Below are 19,019 nucleotides of genomic sequence, written 5' to 3'. Positions count from 1 at the left end.
ACGCCATTTTCCATATGTTTATTCCTGTGATCCACAAATCTGCAAATAGATTCTTTCTTATTCGCTTGATCCTTTTACTGCATATATGCCACAGGGAGAGTATCATCTGATTAAAGATCACACAGGCAAATAGAGTCTTTCAGGTTTCCTTTAAACTTATTTTGACTTTATCTGCCAGTTTGGCAATCAGAATAGATAAAGAAGACAAAGAGTTTGCTGTAAAATCCCAGTTGATCACAGTTCAGAATTTGCCAGACAAGTACCCTGAAGTTCAGTACAGACAAACATAAACTTGTTTGAATATATTATGTAGGTTATCAGAGAGGAAGGATTATTTTGTGTTTAAGGCAGTAGGACTGAGAAGACCAGAGTTCAGTTCCTGTCTCTGCCACAGACTTCCTGTGTGACCTTGGGCAAGTCACTTAATTTGTTTCAGTTTTTCATCTGTAAAATGAGGATAATAATTCTTCCCTACCTCACATTCACATTAAATATAAACTCTTCAGTGCTTGTGAGCTGCTCAGAAACCACAGTGATGGGAGCCATAAAAGTACTGATATGGACCGATAAAATATAGACATAGGTTATGTCTACACTGCATCTGGGAGCATGGTTCCCAGTGCAGATAGATAAACACGTAGTAGGTCTGCTTAAGCATCACCTGTGCTACCTGTGTACCCTCGGCTACATGGTTATTTTTAACACACTAACTCTGCTGAAGCTAGCAGGAGTCTGTTTACCCATTCTGAAAAGCATGATCTCAACTGCAATGTAGACATGAAAAATACAAGGCTTTTCATATTTCTTTATGAACTAGAAAATAGGCTCATTTTCACAAAAGAGTTTGCTAAATATACAATTTTAAAAAAATAGGACCAAATTTCAAGTGAAAATGGTTTTCAAGCAAAAGCTATTCTTTCATATATAAAGAATGGGGAAATTACCTCCTGTGCCAGTTTCTGTGGTTCTTTGAGATGTGTTATCTACATGGATCCCACTGTCTGTTCACAAGCATCCCATGTGTGCGAGATGAGATTCTTTTACTAGCAGCGTCCACTGGAACTGTGCCTATGTCCTAGATGCCTTTGCCCCTTCCTCTTGAATAAAGGGTAGTGCAGTCCCAATTGTCCCTCCATTCCTTTGCCAACACAGAATCTGAGATGACTAGGACTGTGTAGTAATGGAGTGGGAGAAAAAGTCATGGAACGCATGTGGACAACACATCTCGAAGAACCACAGTTACTGTAAGGTAAGTGTTCTTTCTTCTTAGAGTGATATTCTGCATAAATTCCACTCATGATGACTAATAAAGTGGCTGTCTGTTTTCTTGGAAGTGGATAGTAGGAGTATAAATTCTACTTAACCAGTGACTGCAGGACCACTTTACCAAAGCAGGCATCCAATCTGAAGCTTCTACCAAAGAGTAGGATGTTATGAGTGGACTGAGCTCCACGCAGCTGACCTACGGGTTTCAGAAACAGGGACATTCTCCAAACAGGCAGTAGAAGCTGCCTGAACTTGAGTGGAATGAGCTCGATGTGGCTAGGTGGATCTAACCTGGCCAATTCATAACATGTCCTTATACAGTTGGAGACCCACTTAAATTGTCTCTGTGAGGTCATTGCCAGACCCTTAGCCCTCATGGCAAAGGCCACCATTTAGGTGTGTTCCTGAATATGTTTTTCCTGTCAGTATAAAAGGACAGTGCCCTTACTATGTCCTGTGTGTGAAGTTTATCTTCCCTCAAGTTTACATGGAACAGCTGTAGGCAGGAACTTGGGATGAGGCCTGACAGTGACCCTGTCCTTCTGAAACACTATGTAGGGGGAACCAACCATGAGAGCCTGAATCTCCCTACCCTTCAAGGTGATGTAATGGCCACTAAAAAGGCAGCCTTCATGGATCAGTAGTATAGAGAACAGTTTGCGAAGGGCTTAAAGGGAGGAACCATCAACTCTGCCAACACTGTATTGATGTTCCAAGTGGGGTGGGGCTCCCAAACTGTGGGAAAACATAAATAAGACCCTTAAGGAATCTAGCCATGGTAGAGAGGGAAAAACAGACTGTGGGCCTGAATAGGAGAGTGGTGTGCAGATATTGCTTTTAGATGGGCCCCTGTGGAGCTGATACAAAATCCAGATTGCTTGTGGACTAGCAGACAGTTCAGTATTGCTGAAATGAGTACTGTCAAGGGAGACAGCTGGTGCTGAGATGCCCAAATAGCAAACCTCTTCCATTTAGCTTTAAAAATCTGTCTGTGTGGGGTTTTCCTGCTTGGAGCAGAATGTTCTTAACTTCAGCTGAATGGTTTCTTTCAGTGGACATCATCCAGACAGCATTTAGACTGTCAGATGTAACACAGTTGAGGGCAAGTAAGGCGGTGGGGGGGCCCTGTGGTGAGGGAGAACAGAACTGCCTGGCCCATGCTGGGACTATCATAATCATCAGTTCTGCATCTTGCCTTGGTTTCCACAGAAGCCTTGGTATCATGGGGATCAGCGGAAAGGCATGCATCAGTTTTGAGGAAGAGGAAGGCATCTGTCAGGAAGCCTGGGCTGGAGACCCACTGGAATAGAATATCTGGCAGTTGTTGTTCTAGTCAAACAGGTTGAATCTGGGAATCCCCACTTGCAAAAAAAATATTCTGTAGGACTCAGTCTTTGATAGCCCACTCATGATTGTCTGGGAACTGTCTGCTGAGCTGATCTGCCAAGGTGTTTAGAAGGCCAGGAGGATGCAGAGACACAGGCATGATTTGATTCAGAATGCACCAATTCCAGAGCCACAAGGCCTCCTGGCAGAGCAGAGATGATCTTGCTCCCTCTGGTCTGTGACATCATGCTTGGCTGTGGTGTTGTCTGTGAATACTTGGATTATGGGTCCCTAGAAAAGTGGTAGAAATTCCTTGCAGGCCAGGTGGATGGCTTTGAGCTCTAGAACATTTATGTGGAGACAGACTTCCTGAGAGAACCATAAGCCCTGAAATGGAAGGTGATGTAGATGAGCCTGCCATCCCTGAGAGGAGGTGTCTGTCACTAGTGTCTTGGTAGGTAGAGGGGCAGAGATAGATACTCCATTGCACACCTGCAGAAGGCCTTTCCACCAGTTTAATGAGGACTACTTGTGGGACTGACCATTATGCCCATGTGGTGTCTGGTGAGTAAATACACTGATTTCAACCACTCTTTCATGAGTGTAGGTGAAGTCTGGCAAAGTGTCATCACATAGGTGCATGAGACCATGTGTCCCAAGAGTCTGTGAGGTGTGTTTTAACTGATTTCTTTGGTTGGGCTTGAAGTTGGTTGAGAAGGTTCAATATAATTTGTAACCCTTCTTGTGGAAAATAAGCATTTGCTCATCTGGAATCTCACTGTTCCTGTGAACTCTGTGCTCTGAGACAGAATCAGTGTGGATTTCTCTCTGTTGATTTTGAGGCTCAGAGTGACAAAGAGTTTTAAGGTTATATGAATTGAGTTGGTCACCTGTTGGGGTGATCCTCCCTGGATTAGCCAGATATCAAGTTATGGATAGACCTGGATTCTCTGTGTCATTGGATGAGCTGCCACGAATACCAAGCACTTGGTGAATACCTTCATTGTTGTGGGAAGACCAAATGCTGTTCCCACTAGGAATCTTGTGGGTTGGATTAATAAATGCATGGAAATAGGTATCATGTAGGTCAATAGCTGTGAACCAGTCTTGAGATGATAATGAGGGAGTTATGAAAGCCAGAGTCACCAGCCTGGACTTGAAATGGTAGATGAATTTTTTGAGATGTCAAAGATCCATAATGGGACATCAACACCCTTTCTTCTTTGGAATGAGAACATAGTGGGAATAAGCCTCCCTTCCCCGAACTCTAAAGGAACATCTTCTACTGCTGTGAGTTATACGAGGAAGTGAACCTCTTATTTCAACAGTATCTTTTGAGAAGATTCCCTAAAAAGCATGGGGAATGGGGGGAAATGTAGGAAAGAACTGGAACTGGATAGAAGTGCTTATAATCCTACGGTGGTTCTATTGGGCTCTTGATACTGGTGTCAAATCTGCTGCCTGGCAGAAGACCTGGACCCTGGAGAAGCAGAGGAAGAGGTGGAGGGTCATTGTCTTCAACTTGGGTGAAAGCAGCTGTTGAAATAGATTATGATGTTGAAAAAAGGCTTCTAGTTAAATTTAAAAGTCTAAACCTGCCCCAGAATGAAACAGGATTTTTTTTTAATGCAGTAACTTTGGTCTGAGCTGCCTCTGATTCAAAGGCATTCACCCCAGCTAGGGGTCAGGTCATCCAATTGATCAAAAAATAAACTTGTCTCTATCCTTTTTTGTATAGTGTCATATCTATATAAAATTATGGCGTGACATCAAATTATAATGTTTCAGTAACAGAACTCCTGAAATGCTTTGATTTCAAAGGGAAGCTATGATTAGAAATGGATTGCTGGTAGGGCAACGTAGATACTGAGGGCTTTAAAGGTACTGAAGAAAGCACCTGGTTTTGACTTCTTCCTGGAAACACACCTGAGACAATGGTACAGCATTGTAACTTTCATATATTAAAGGAATATGCACATATTTAAACTGGTTTCATTTATAAGGTCAAGATAGCATGAGGTGTCAGAGACTTCTTTTTATTTCATCCTGGCTCTTTTCACATGTTTGGACTGGGGTAAGGCGTGTCATAGGGTCTATATCAGATGATAGAGAAAGATAAAGTCCCAGAATTACTCCTGGTGCAGTGAGGAGCTGCACCAACCTGACCAGCTGTTCCACAGAGCAGATTCACAGTAGGGGAGGCCTAGTGGTGTTTTCCCTGCCACCTCCTTCCTGAGGAGGATGGAGAGAGCAACTTTACATTCTGCTGGCAGCTCCACAGGAGATCCCGGATTGCCCTGGCTAGCTCTGTCCACTTTTGGAGCTACCCGACTCCACTAAGCAGAATAGAAACCTGTGTCTTCCTCTGCCACAAATATCCCTTGAAGTAATTTCTGCTACTGGGAGCCCTTTATCAGTTTCTGTTCTAGCTTCTGGTGCAGGCTTTGTGTAATCTGTCCTTACATTTACATACCTAGAGGCTAGTTTCCTGTATCTAAAAGGGAGAATGATGATGCTAATGTACATAATTCAAAACTAAATTTTCATATCAAAGAACATACCTGCAGAAGCGTTCCAGTTTCATTGCTCTTGTCTGCTTATCATTCAGTATCATAGAGCAACAACCATGTAGAGTTACATACAACAGTGAAGTCTAACAGCATACGCCTATCTCTGTATTAAAAATATGCAGTTTATGTGCCTGTTTCTTAGAAAATAAATTATTCTCTTATTCCCAAAACATTCAGTCTACACATTCCAAGTAACATGTTGTTGTAGCACTATATTGGACAGATCTGGCTCCCACATCTACTTTTCCTCTAAACCATCTTGATATTTCCTTTCAATCATACCGTCTTTCTGTATCTTTTCTGTGGAATCATTCAAAAAAAAAAACCTATCCATGTTTCTTGGTACCTATGAATATCATACAGCCATAACACAGAGATGTAGACACAAGAGCTTTGAAAAATTCTACAGCCAGATTCACAGTCTGCCTAGGGTGATTCATGCTGCCCTAATGCCTGCAGATATTCTTCCTGTGTGCAGGGATAGCCTACAGACTCTGGAGTGAGGGTCATGTCCCCAAATGCTGGTGATAAATCAAGTCCAGATATGGTAATCAGCTGTCTGCCTTTCCCAGGCTGCAGTCTTGTTCCCTTATATCATTCAACATCTGCCTCTTACATCCCTTGTTTCCACCCTAGCTGAAAAGCAGCGATGTTCCTGAAGCGCTTCTAAGCTGTGAAGGATGGATTGTCTTATTGCCAAAGCATGAGAGTGGGAATCTGATAGAACCTGGGTTCTGTTCCTAGGTATGGATTCTTAATATGGGTTTCCTTTATGGTCAAGTCACTTAACCTCTCTGTTCATAAGTTTCTCCATTTGTACCATCAACTAATTGATACTACCCTTTCTGTGTTTTTGAGGTATGATTTATTGAGGTTTGTAAAGCACTTTGAGATCATTGGATGGAAGGTGCTATAGAAGTATAAAATATTATTATTTGTAAATATATAATATTTTAACAAGTTTACAAAGCTATGCTGTGCATTTTTTGTTTAGCAAAATAGCAAGAAGCGATATATACATCAAATTTTTTTATTTGGCATATTATCATTTTACAGGCTGAACATCCCTATACTGATATTATTTGTTCTGAAAATAATTTGTTGCCATTTGCATTACAGATCTATTGTTCAAGACAAGGGAATTTGCAGGATTTTATTTTAAAATAAAGGCTGTAATATGAACTAGAACCACTGCCATAAAATTAATCCACATATTTCTTAAAGACCTGTCTCAAGGCTCAGGGTTGTCATTCTGACTTTTATCTACAGTTCTCGACCATATTTCTGAAGCAGCCAAATTAGATTTAGATTTCCCCCTTTCTTAGTTACTGCTTCTGAGATAAAACAGCAGCCAAGAGATAAGGGAAGAACAAAGATTTATTCACAAGTGAGACAGTATTGTGAGTCAGATATCTACAATACAGCCATAAAAACATAACCAGGCTTTCTAAGGTAATTATCAACATCCCAGATTAGAATCACAGATTTGGATCTGAAGTCTCAGCTCATACTTATCACTCTAATTGGGAAGGTTCCAATCAGGATACTTAACTCCCAAATTTGAGAATGTTCCGATTTAGGTTAGGCCCTTTATAGAGCTGTATACTTCAGAGTGAGATCCAGAGTTTGTTTCAGGCTCATCTCTAACCAAAATTATGACAAACAACATTTCTATATGCAGGAAAAGTAAGTAACTTGTAGTTAGTAAAAGTAAGTAACTAAATGCAGGAAATGTAAAAAATCCTATCCTCTTATCACTCATAGACAAATTCTTATTGTGTTAGCTAGATTTCTATGTATGAAATCTACAACCGCTTTCTCCTAATAGCCATCTACCCCTGCAGCCTAGCAAAGCCAACAAAGCAACCTCTATTTCCTGCATCTCTTGGTTAAGACAAATGGAATGCTTAGATCTAGCTAGTCTAGCAAATCTTTGAAGCCATATCACTGATAGATTCCATCCACGGAATGGTGTTGACAGTTGAGAATCCCATCCAAAAAATACATTCCATGCTTGCATCTCTGGTTGGTTCTACAGCCAACTAAATATTTCATGGCATCTGCCAAAGAGAACCTCAGTTACAGTACTATACTTGCTTTGTAGCTAAATTCCACATGAGGCATAGTTGGCTCTGGTCTCTGTACTTGCACCGACATTGTCTCCCATGAGAGCTAATCAGCTAATATGCTGGCATTCCAAAATACTAGTTAATGCCTTTCTTGAGCTATGTTCTTTATAGCTTCTTTGTAGTAATCTCTAGAAAGGGAAGAACAGGCAGAATAAATTGAGTAGCACAGCTCTGTGAAGCTTGAGTAAGGACTTTTAATACATTGGTTTCAGAGTAACAGCCGTGTTAGTCTGTATTCGCAAAAAGAAAAGGAGTACTTGTGGCACCTTAGAGAATAACCAATTTATTTGAGCATAAGCTTTTGTGAGCTACAGCTCACTTCATCGGATGTATACTGTGGAAAGCAGTATGCATCCGATGAAGTGAGCTGTAGCTCACGAAAGCTTATGCTCAAATAAATTGGTTAGTCTCTAAGGTGCCACAAGTACTCCTTTTCTTTAATACATTGGTGTTTCTGAACACCAACAATGAGATTCATGGCAGGGAAACTTTTTACCTTAAAGTTCTTTAATTGATCAAAATGAGCATTTTCACCTCCTTTATCTGGGAAGTGAGAATACAGTCTTTTTTTTTTTAAATAGGGCCAAATTCTGCCAAAGTAAATCTGGAGTAATTGCATTGACTTCACTGCAGTTTCGTCAAATAAACCCCAAATTTAAATCCGAGCAGAATTTGTCTTATCTTGCTTCAGTTAACTGTAGATATTTTAATACTCTCAAATTCCTATAGCCACATTAAATGCTGTGTTTCCTTTTAGGTTAAGATAGGTTTCCTTGTGAGAAAAGAAAAATGCTTTAATTTTTCAGTAGTGTAATGAACCGTTTCATATTAGATTACAATGTACATGAGAAAATGCAGTGGATATTTTGCCCACGTATACATGCATGAAACATCAATAGGAACCACGGAATGCAATTTGCCCCTTAGTATCATTTTACTGTGCAAATTCCATAGCCACAGAATGAATTTGAAATTTTCCATTTTATCAACACACTACGCACATCACTGTAATACCAGATGCCGCAAGCTACTCCCTTCCTGCCCTGCCAGCATGTCTCAGTCCTGATTTGAAAGTGTCACCTACCTTCAAAGCTGAAAGGGACATTCAGTTCCCTTGTCTATGCAGTCCTTGATATCAGTGCAGACAACAAAAGTCCTAGATACAGTGGCGGTGTTTGCAATGTAGATATCTGTTTACTATGGACTGGATGAGACCAACGGCAACTCATTTCATATGTGTCACCGGACAGCTATTCTACTTGTTGGTCATTACAGACTACGTTACTAGTGGCAAAAGACTCCATATTCCATTATCCATCTAATAAGCTATTTCCTCCGCTTTAACCATTTAATTAGGATTAGTCTTAAGTTTTTCTCCATTTTTCATTTCACTATGCAGTTTCCTTTTACTTTACGTGCCTTCTAAATCAGAACTTTTTCAAAAGAAATAAATGTTTGCTGATAGATGGAACAGGCAATAAAAGCATCATCAGAAAATGTATTAATGTAACTCTGCAGAACTGTTCAATAAGGATGATAGCTTGCAACATTTAGGAGTATTTTGAGTGAAGAATAATGTGTAGTAGATTTAGATTGATATGCGAGTGGTCGTGGGCTCATATTAGAGACATAAAGAAAACACTTTGTTCTCTTATCCATCATACTCATTTAATCTAGGGGATTCTACTGCTCACTCTCTTCGCTTTGTAAGTCAAATCCAGAGATGAAAAAGAGGAATTTTATATGTTTTGCCTGACAGCAGTAATGTTAAACTATGAACAGTTTGGGATGTTTCTGCTTCTGATTTATGTGAATCCTTTTCTTTTTCTTCAAATTTGGTCAGGTTGTACTAAAGAAAAAACGTTAGCTATACAAGAAAACATTATTATTGCATTTGTTAATGTGCTGTCTAAAACAATGATTCTACTCCACCCCACTGCCACCAGAAAATAAAACAAGTGAATAAATATATTTCAAATCAAGAAAAAACTATAGGAGTCCATGTGGCACCTTAGAGACTAATAAATTTATTTGGGCATAAGCTTTCGTGTGCTAAAACTCACTTCATCAGATGCATGGAGTGGAAAATACAGTAGGCAGGTATAAATACACAGCACATGAAAAGATGGGAGTTGCCTTACCAAGTGGGGGGGGGGGGGGTCAGTGCTAACGAGCCAATTCAAGTCAGGTGGAAGTGGCCTGTTCTCAACAGTTGACAACAAGGGGTGAATACCAAGAGAGAATCACTTTTGTAGTGCTAATGAGGCCAATGCAATCAAGGTGGCCCATTTCAAATGGTTGATAAGAAGGTGTGAGTATCAGCAGAGGGAAATCAGTTTTTGTAGTGACCCGCCCGCCCAAATAATGTCCAAATAAATAATGCTTATGCCCAAATAAATTCGTTAGTCTCTAAGGTGCCACAAGGACTCCTCTTTGTTTTTGCTGATACAGACTAACACGGCTACCAGTCTGAAACCTATAGGAGGCATGTGTTGGTTTCAAAGCTGATAGCTAATTTATACTGAACCTCTCGTTTTCTTGTTATACTTTTTTGCATTCTACATTGATTGCTTAGTTACTTTTTTGTAGTTACTTTCTCCTAGTACAGTAAGCTGTCCAGAGCTGGGTCACAGAGCTTAATAGCCTGAAAGGATTCCCATTAACAAATAAAGAGAGTTTAAAAAAATTCCACTTAGAGAGCAGAAAAGTTGATGTCACTAGGATCTCATCATCTGCCCCTCTAAAAAGCCATCTCCGTGAAGGTACGTCTTTAATTCACCAGATCCTCACTGTCCTGAGGGTTGGACTTAGTATATAAATGCCTTGATGCACTTCAGGTTCTGTTGGGTATAATAGGTTCCAAAAAATACATGAGGTTGCTATTAAAATTCAAAAGGCACATTTAAGAGTGACTGAGCTAGAAAATGTTGTAGCAAGCTAGGATGAAAGAATCTCCTCCTATGATTAGGACAATAAGGCCCTGGGGAAAAACTGGATGCCACTGAGAATGAGATGAGATTGTTGAATCCTCAAGCTTGTTGGAATTTCTAAGCAAGTATCATTGGGAGCATTTGCTGCGTTTTTTCTACTTGTCTAGTCATATTACTTGAGTGAGTTGTGCACAGCCCTGACTGTCTGTGTCATGCCAGCATGAAGACTTCCTGTGAAGAAACTCCATGTACATTCACTATCCATATCTACAGCGTGAACATTCTTCTTTCATGTCACGCACTCATGATGAGGGATAGTGCTGAACACTAGGAGTTCTGCAGAGAAAATAGCATTTAATGTACTTTGTATAGGAATATATCAAGACTGTATAGCGACATTGCAAGAAACAACTTTCAGAATTTATTATTGCATCAGTTATCTTGTATATTGTTTTGTAAACTGAAATGTAGAGAGTACTGAGGTCAAGTTTATGCATTTAGAATAGCAGAGAAGGCTCAAGGAGAGCTGAACCTGTGGAAGCCTCAGAGGCATATCAGTGCATTTGGATAGCTTCCAGAGAAGAAATTTGCAGTTTAACTAATTGGGGGCAGATACCCACTAGGAGCTATTATTAATGTTACTTTACAATATATACACCTTTGCTGACTGTGTGTTTATAAATACGGCATGGAGGTTTGTTCGTTTTTTTGTTTTTTAATTGGAGCTGTGTGTATGAATGATTATAACATAGTAGAGGTACTTTTCTGCCTCACAAATAATGTTGAAGTTATTCCATGCCATGTGCTTTTTTGTCTGTTTTGTTCCTGGGTTAGATGTGTTTCTAAAGCAGTATTCCCACATCAGATCTCTGCGTAGTATGAGTTTACATCAGTGATCAATCTACTATTTTTAACAAAGTCCAGTGACTTAAAAATTAAAGAGACTATAACCAAAAAAGGAGAAGCTGACATTTCATAGTCCAACAGCTGAAACTGATATAAGGACATGGTCTGCATCTGCAGAACCCTCACTGTGTCTGAAAATGAAACTGGTTTGGTTTTCCACATAAATGCATATTAAGCACAATCTGGCTGTGATAATCATGGAGATAAGCTCCAACTTCTGTGAGTGAGGGGGTAATTTTTCTAATGATTCCTTATTAGTAGCCAGAACAATAAGTACCAGGTACTATTGCTTTTTCTTTATGTGTTTCTGAATGTTACCTGGTGGGAGGAGGTGAGACATCTATCTAGTAAGCTGGTTTTCCCCAGCATGAGTGCTAGCAAAATTAGCACCTGTATTACAAGCAGCAGCGGCCAACAATGGTGCAGTAACTATAGACAGGGCTCTGGCATTTTTACCACTTAAGCAGATGTGCATGACTGAGTGTTTAAAACACCCAAGGCTGCCTGTTTTAGCACTTACAGCATTGCTAGCACTGGGGTAGCTGTAAAACAGGTACTTTTTTTTTTTTTAGTGCAGTCAGGGCCAAGAGTGGGTCATATCACCAACAATTGCTAATAAAGAAACCAGCCATTCCAGTTACACAAACAGCTTTGACCCCCTTTAAGTCACTTTTATTGTTTCAGACGAGCCTCTGTCACAAGACACGCTGATAGCTGTTGGTTACTGCTAACAGCTCTTATCCTGGAATGTACTATGATGTTCATGGTTCTTCATATGTTTCATGTGGCTTAATGTTAAGACAGGCAAGTGCTCTATTTATTAATGCCTGACAGTTGAGCAGTGACACTAATGGATTGTGTTCTGTTAACAGACAAAAAGATTCCCAGTCAGTGCAAGTGACACTTAGGTTGTAAACTGCCAAATTAGGTCATAAGATCCCAAATTGGACCTTAAGCTCCATGGAGTAGGGACCATTTCCTGGCATATATTTGTAGGGTGACCAGATAGCAAATATGAAAAATCATGACAGGGTGGGGAGTAATAGGCACCTATGTAAGACAAAGCTCTGAATATCGGGGCTGTCCCTATAAAATCAAGACATCTGATCACCCTATATGTTTGTACACCATGTGGTACAGTGGAGCCCCAGTTCTATTAGGCACTAGTGTAATATAAATAATAACAGCGGGAAATCAAGCATATGTTTCCTTGCCAGGCATTCTTTTTCAATCTGGGTATGTTTCTTCTCAGGCTTCAAAGACTGGAAGAAACCTGTCACCTGTGGCTACTTCAGAGCCTCTCGGGGCTGTTCTTAACTGAATTTGCTACTATGTGTCTTCTAACCATTCACTCTTTTTGTTTAATGTTTTGAAATGTCTTTGTAATTAAATGAAATATTTTAATAGTAACTTGATTATTTTCCAAATGTTTTTCATGAAATTGTATAATTCCTAGATGTGGTCTTTTCCGGTGCCATACCAAAAAGGAAGTATGACCTTTTGAAAATGTCCCTTATGTTTCCTTCTCTAGATATTGTTACTGTTGTTTTATTTATAATTATGATTGTGAATGCCTCTTTGTTAATGAGAATATTCTCACAGGGAATACTAGGGAGGAAAGCGGCTTTTCACCATAATGAAAATAATGGAATTTCAGCAAGATTGCATCCCATGTCAGTTTGTCATTTTCATCTAAATGTATTGGTGGGGAGGGGAAATTGAATTGCTCCCTCTTAGTTCATCTTTTTGAAATCCAGCTTTCAGACAAATCTCAGTGAGGTTGTTGCATTGTGAAGTTTCATAGATCAGCATCTTCAGTGATTTATATCTTCACATTAATTCAAGAGCTCTTACCACTTCGAGGCTGCACTGGGTCTATCTTCAGCTGTTGGCTCTATTGGCAATAGGAATTGAGGTAATAGACCAAAAGATGCATCATCAGTGTACTACTTATGTCTTTTTTTTTTTTTAATAGAACATACTGTATATGTAGAGATAGTAGGCCAGATCATTAACTATTTTAAATGTGTATAGCCTCATTGACTTCAGTGGAGCTACATCGATTTACACCAGTTTGTGAATCTGATACAGTGGGCCAATCCTGCTAAATTCCCATTGACTTCAGTGGGAGCAGGAGACCTAGTTTCTTTATAGTGGGATTTGATCTTTGACTGTATTCTGTTTAGCATGTATATATTGTTACAGGGTAACATTATTAAGCATCTTTGTTTGAGGCTTCATTTTTGGGCAAACAATGCTCAAATATGTAATTCGATTTTAGTTGACAGTGTGAATTTTCGGTAATGCAACCTTGTCTCCCAACGACTTCAAATTTTGTAATTCAGAGAAGAGTGAGAAGTTGTTTCTTTGTTCTCAGCATTGTATTAGATAAAGTCATTGATTTCTGCAATTTACTTTGAGAGGAATCACATTGTTTCCACCTCTGTGGTGAAGTGTCTGGGGTCATGCTTTCCTATATAGTCTCCTGTAACAAGCTTATGAAGTTGGCAGTTAGGATGCCCTTGTATGGGTGTTAAGATGTCCTTCCATTGCTAGACTTCATTCGTGTTGTATTCTTGTCTTTAAAAGAGTCATTCATGCTGGCATTGCATCAAAGATGAGTCGTTATAACAAACTGTTCTCTGAATTGGTTGATAAAGTTTTACATGGATTTCCTGATTGGACAACTTGAAAAGGGAAAATGGTTTGAATGTATTGTTCAAGCCATTAAATCATTACAGAGCATGTGCTATATATGAGAAATAACAAAGTACCTCTCAAAATATAGGCTGGTACAAAATACCTGTAAGTGTGCACATATATGCAGTTGTATATCAGAACTATCATGAAGTGCACATTACATATCCAAGTGATTTTATATATCTGTCTAGATTTTTGTAAGGTCACCCATCCCCATGTTATCTTTTTATAGTTGTTGTCCTTCCTGTCTTCCTATTTCCCATTCCTATGGACACCATTGTTACTTTCACTCTTCGTATCATTTTCACAATTAAATTGCAAGCTCTTCAGGGTAGGGACAGTGTATTTTTTATTGTCTGTGTTGAGGGTGGAATCTACAAAGCAACTTAGGTGCCTAGATAGAAGTTAGGACCTTAACTTCCATTGATTTCAGTGACTGATTTCAGTAGAAGTTAGGAGACTACATTGATTTGTGGAGTCCACCATAAGTATCTTATGAATAATAACATTGTATGTGTGCGTGTGTCTGTTTTTCCTTACTCCTTTCCTCCTTTTGCACAATATCTCACATGCAGTATAATTTTCCTTTGGATTTGTTGCTCTCAGTTCATTTTTGCCACCCTCTTTGTCTCTAATTGTAGAATGAGATCCATAACTTACTGAGTTAGTACAGTTCAACGTTCAAACTCATGTTTTCTACAGGTCTCTTGTGAAACTCACCAACCTTAATCACTTAACAAAAACAACATTTAAATAAAATAAAATTTCTGAGTCACCCACTGATACTTCCACTCTCAGTAAAATGTATGTGTGCATCATTTTATTCATCTATTTAGGTGCTAATCCTCAAAACCCTTCTGCATGTGCATATGTAACCCACATTCATCCTGGGTGTGGTGTTCTGTCCCCTCTAGTGGCACCGAGACCACTTAGAAAGAGAAATGAATGAGTCTGCTCTACAACCTTGGCTAACAGTCATATGGCTTTTAGCTCATGCAGTAGAGGCTCATGCACTAAGCTCCAGAGGTCCCAGGTTTGATCCCGCTCGCCAACGACCAGGGTCAGTTGGTGTTACACATACATTTAACACATGTGAACAATCCCGGTAATCTCAATGGGATTGTCTTTGTGTGTAAAGTTATACATGTGGAGAAGTCTTTGGGGGGCCTTAGATTTTAAATTTCTTGAGGTGATAGTCCTTGCCCTCTGTTTCTTCTTTACATCATAGAGTACACTATTTACTCTCAACAAGCAATTAGTGCCAGTTGTGGTCTTGCCTACATGACTGCACAGGGGCCCGATGGGGAGAAAAGTTCCCTCCTCCCCATACTCCTCCATGGCTTGTCCACATTTCTGCTACATGTATTTGGAGAAGCAGGGCCACATGCCTGGTATTTTCTTCCATCTGCCTTCCTCCACCATGCAGTTGGGCAGATTAAGTTAATAGGGTCATGGAATGGGCGGAGCCTTGGCTCTGTATCTAAATGTGTCAACCAGCACAGCTGACCTAGTATGAAGGGAGTAGTAATCTGCGAGTGGTAAAGATTGGTATCCAGTTATTACTTCCTGGGAACAGAGTGGAAGAGCAGGAGAGGAACTGTAGCACAGTTCCTTCCCTACATTGCTCCTAGGGCAGCTCAGCTACATGCTATCCTTTTCTTTAGGTTAGAAGTAATAGGCAATCTAGCCCTAAATAATGATGATGCCATTCAGTGGGACTTGAAATTAAGCAAAAATGAGTCTGCCTATCAAAAGCTATAACCCCAAAACACATGTATCAAGTTAAGTTAATTGAATGCAAAATTTCTGGATTATGAACAAAATTTTAAAAAGTTCCTTTGTCACTTTGGAGCCTAAGCCTCACTTATTTTCAAAAGAAACTTTTGAAAACTTCTTGTTACTTTGGTTATCTCTAGTTATACATTAGTTTATATCCTGCGCTGAAATCAATATCCAAGTAGTAGTCACATAATAGGTTCTGAGCCTACTAAATGATAGTTCATGAATAAGCGCTAGATGAAGAAGGATGTCATATATTAAGTATAAGTCTCTATGTTGGTTGTCCCTAGGTAAACTGTCTTTGTATGTCAGTGGCAGAGCACTTGTATTGGAAGCCAAGTTTTTGTTGCAACAACTTTTAAAGAAAATGCAAAAGTTGTTTTGTTAATGATAATCCAGGTCTCTAACCTGCAAAAGACAGACTCTTACACCTGCACAGAATCCCATTAAATTCACTGGGAATGCAGGAAGGATATAAAGGTTCACCCATGCACACCCTTTTGTGAGACTGAGGCCATAATATGTTCAGCAGAATCTTCATGAGTACTGTGATCACAAACAAGGTACATGTTCTCTTTTTTGCATGTGCAAAGGAGATTCCTATGTTGTTTGCAATGTTGCTGTAGCCGTGTTGGTCCCAGGATATTAGAGAAACAAGGTAGATGAGCTAATATATTTTATTGGACCATATTCTTTTGGTGAAAGATACAAGCTTTTGAGCTACATAAAGCTCTTCTTCGGGTCTTCTGTGAAAGAGGTAGCTTTTGAGAAGACCTGAAGAAGAGCTCTGTGTAGGTCGCAAGCTTGTCTCTTTCACCAACAGAAGTTGGTCCAATAAAAGATATCACCTCACCCACATTCTCTCTCAAAGGAGATTCCTAGGCATTTATTGTTACATAGTTAATTTCATCTACTCTTGTGTGTAATGAAAAAAATTCTTAATCTTTTTAGGAAAAACTGTCAGAAGAGGACAGAAAATGCAAAGCAACTATGGAACACATTCATATGGCAGTAGATGAATATTCAAGAAGTGAAAGTAGCAGTACTGAAGAGGAAAAAGAAAAGACAAAATTGCTAGTAGAACGATTGAAAGCTCTGGAGGTAAGAAATAAAATCACTTTACACATAAAAGTATACCACTTCTTGTGGTGGTACTGAATCAGTGTGGTATAAATCCTGTCTTTCTCAGTTCACTTAGACTCATGTAACAGTATTTTTTATCATGATTCATTTATCAAGGATGAGCAAAAAGTTCCATCTTGGAACAACTCTTTGTAATGTCAAGGATCATTTATCCTTAAAAAGTACTTCATAAATAATTTTAATTCAGTTTAAGCTATAGGCTCAATGACACCCACTGACACTATCCGATAAGAAAACTTGTGTCTTTCTGACTTTGTTTCAAGTGTTAATTTTTTAAATCGTGTGATTTAATAACTATCATAAAAATGGCATTACTTCAGTCTGGTGTTTACTGCTGAAGTTGCAGTATTTGGTGTACTTATTGTGGAAAATCTCACAGTCCTTAACAGACCTCCAGGGAGAATGCACCTGAGTAACTGCACTGAGTTCAATACGTATGTACTTAAGCATGCCGTAATAACCTCAAGGATCAGAACCAAAGACTGGACCAACATAGAATCAAATTCTGAAGTTCTTATTCGGTGCTCAGTTCATTGTAGTCTGTTCAGGTTTTTATATAGTGGTTCAGCAGTACAGTATAAAAATGCTTTCTAGTGATCTCAGCAGGAGTTTTGCCTGAGTAAAGATTGAGAAAAACAAGGAATAAAGATTCAGTCACTAGGGCTATAGATTTCTGGTTTAAGCAAACAGGAAAATTCTCCTTCTGCTTCGTAATCACTTGGTTTGTACTCCAATTCAATTAAAAATCAAGTTCAGTATTAGTGTCCTGGAAGATTTTGTAAAACAAAAAGAAAACAAAAAGTGGTAGGGGTGTTCAGATCTAAATACAAAGCACAGGCCTCACCTAAAATGATACGAGGTCTTTATAATTGTCTGTAAATATATTTTCCTTTTAAAGACCCACACAAATATCACTAAAATAAACATATTAAATGTTAATTCTCACTAATCCTACATAGAACAATTGCTTCATAATGTGTAAGCATTTTACGTAGGTCTTTAGAACTTGAAATAAACAAAAGCTCTTATTCAGTCTTAATTTTATCATTGATGTTGAGTGAGTTGAGGTTACTTGTACATTTCTTTTTCCAAATATGCATAATTTGAGCTCCCTTGGCCTTGTTTTCAGTCAATCTACATGACTGTTTCAGTCCTTTATGTCCTTTCAGCTGATAAGAAGTCATTCAATAAAGTCATAACCTTTTATCAATTATGGCAAACTGCCTAGAAAGAAGAAAACATAACATTATGGACAGACAGGCTCTGTCTCTGGGAGGTCAGTCAATAGGTTTCCTCACTGATGTCAGTTTTGTGCAGTAGCTTGTAAAAAACCATGTATTAGCAAATGCCAATACTTCAAGAATTAATCTACATAAATAGTCTAATGAGCAGTCAAAGAAGAAAAATGAACTGCAGGGCCAACATTAATTGTGCGCAAAGATAATTAAAACAAAGTGTTGTTAATTGTGTGTTGGTTTAATGGTATATATCCTTGCCCTTGTTTTTTCTTGGAGGGTATAAATTTTTATGTCAAAGAGTGAAAGCTCTTTGGTTTATTAATCAAGAGACATACATTTTCTCGGTTACTTGCAATTAGCAGTTCTCATCCTTTAGTATTCTGAGAGTAATTAATCTTAGTATTTCATTAATGTATTTAAAAAAACAGAAAATGGGTATTTGACATTACATCCACAGTAAACCAATTAGCAGGTTCCTTCATCTTGAGTATTCAAATTATTACAATTATCAGACATGATTCATAAAATTAACAAGTCTAATAAAGCACATAGGAAAGTTAGTCCATCCATCTGTGCAGTGTTGTGCATTAAGATTATGCCTTTAAGCAAAACTCATGAATAAAACTCATGAATGTCTCAGGACCACATTGTGCTATCATTAGCATTTGCATGGAGGTAACTAACAGCAAGATTTGGCCCACTGTATGGTGACCAATGCAGAGCTGTTTGGAAATTTTTTTCCCCTCTGGATAGATTTGGAAAAACTGGAACTGGAAAATTTTCAGCCAGCCAAAACCCAAATGTTTTTGGCTGAAAAGTTTGCAATTTTGGCCAAAGTGTTTAAGATGAAAATTCAAAATTTTCTGCAGAAAGCAGACTCTTTTAATGAAAAATGTTATTTCATTGGAAACTCAATTTTTCACTGAGACAGTTTTTTGGAAATGTTTTGTCCAGCCTTTGATCAATGGAAGACCATTTGGAGGAGCTGATTCCTTTTTAAAAATTATTTGTTGGCCCAGTGCATGTTTTTAC

General features: G+C 38.8%; 1 protein-coding gene and 1 long non-coding RNA gene across 9 annotated transcripts in view; one reads left to right on the top strand and one right to left on the bottom strand.

Annotated features, from left to right (window-relative positions):
• Positions 1–19,019, top strand: part of NCKAP5 (NCK associated protein 5) — a 588,725-nt gene that overhangs the window by 400,818 nt on the left and 168,888 nt on the right. For all 8 annotated transcript variants that reach the window (XM_043525276.1, XM_043525274.1, XM_043525277.1 and 5 more), the window contains one exon: positions 16,558–16,707. In XM_043525276.1, the coding sequence (XP_043381211.1) occupies positions 16,558–16,707 (150 nt within the window). The remainder of the gene's footprint in view (positions 1–16,557; positions 16,708–19,019) is intronic.
• The window catches only part of LOC122462374, a 355,548-nt gene that overhangs the window by 276,467 nt on the left and 60,062 nt on the right, over positions 1–19,019 (bottom strand). The window lies entirely within an intron of this gene.

The sequence above is a fragment of the Chelonia mydas genome, chromosome 11, assembly GCF_015237465.2.
Source record: "Chelonia mydas isolate rCheMyd1 chromosome 11, rCheMyd1.pri.v2, whole genome shotgun sequence".
Lineage (NCBI taxonomy): Eukaryota > Metazoa > Chordata > Testudines > Cheloniidae > Chelonia > Chelonia mydas.
This window is presented reverse-complemented; position numbering and strand designations above follow the sequence as displayed.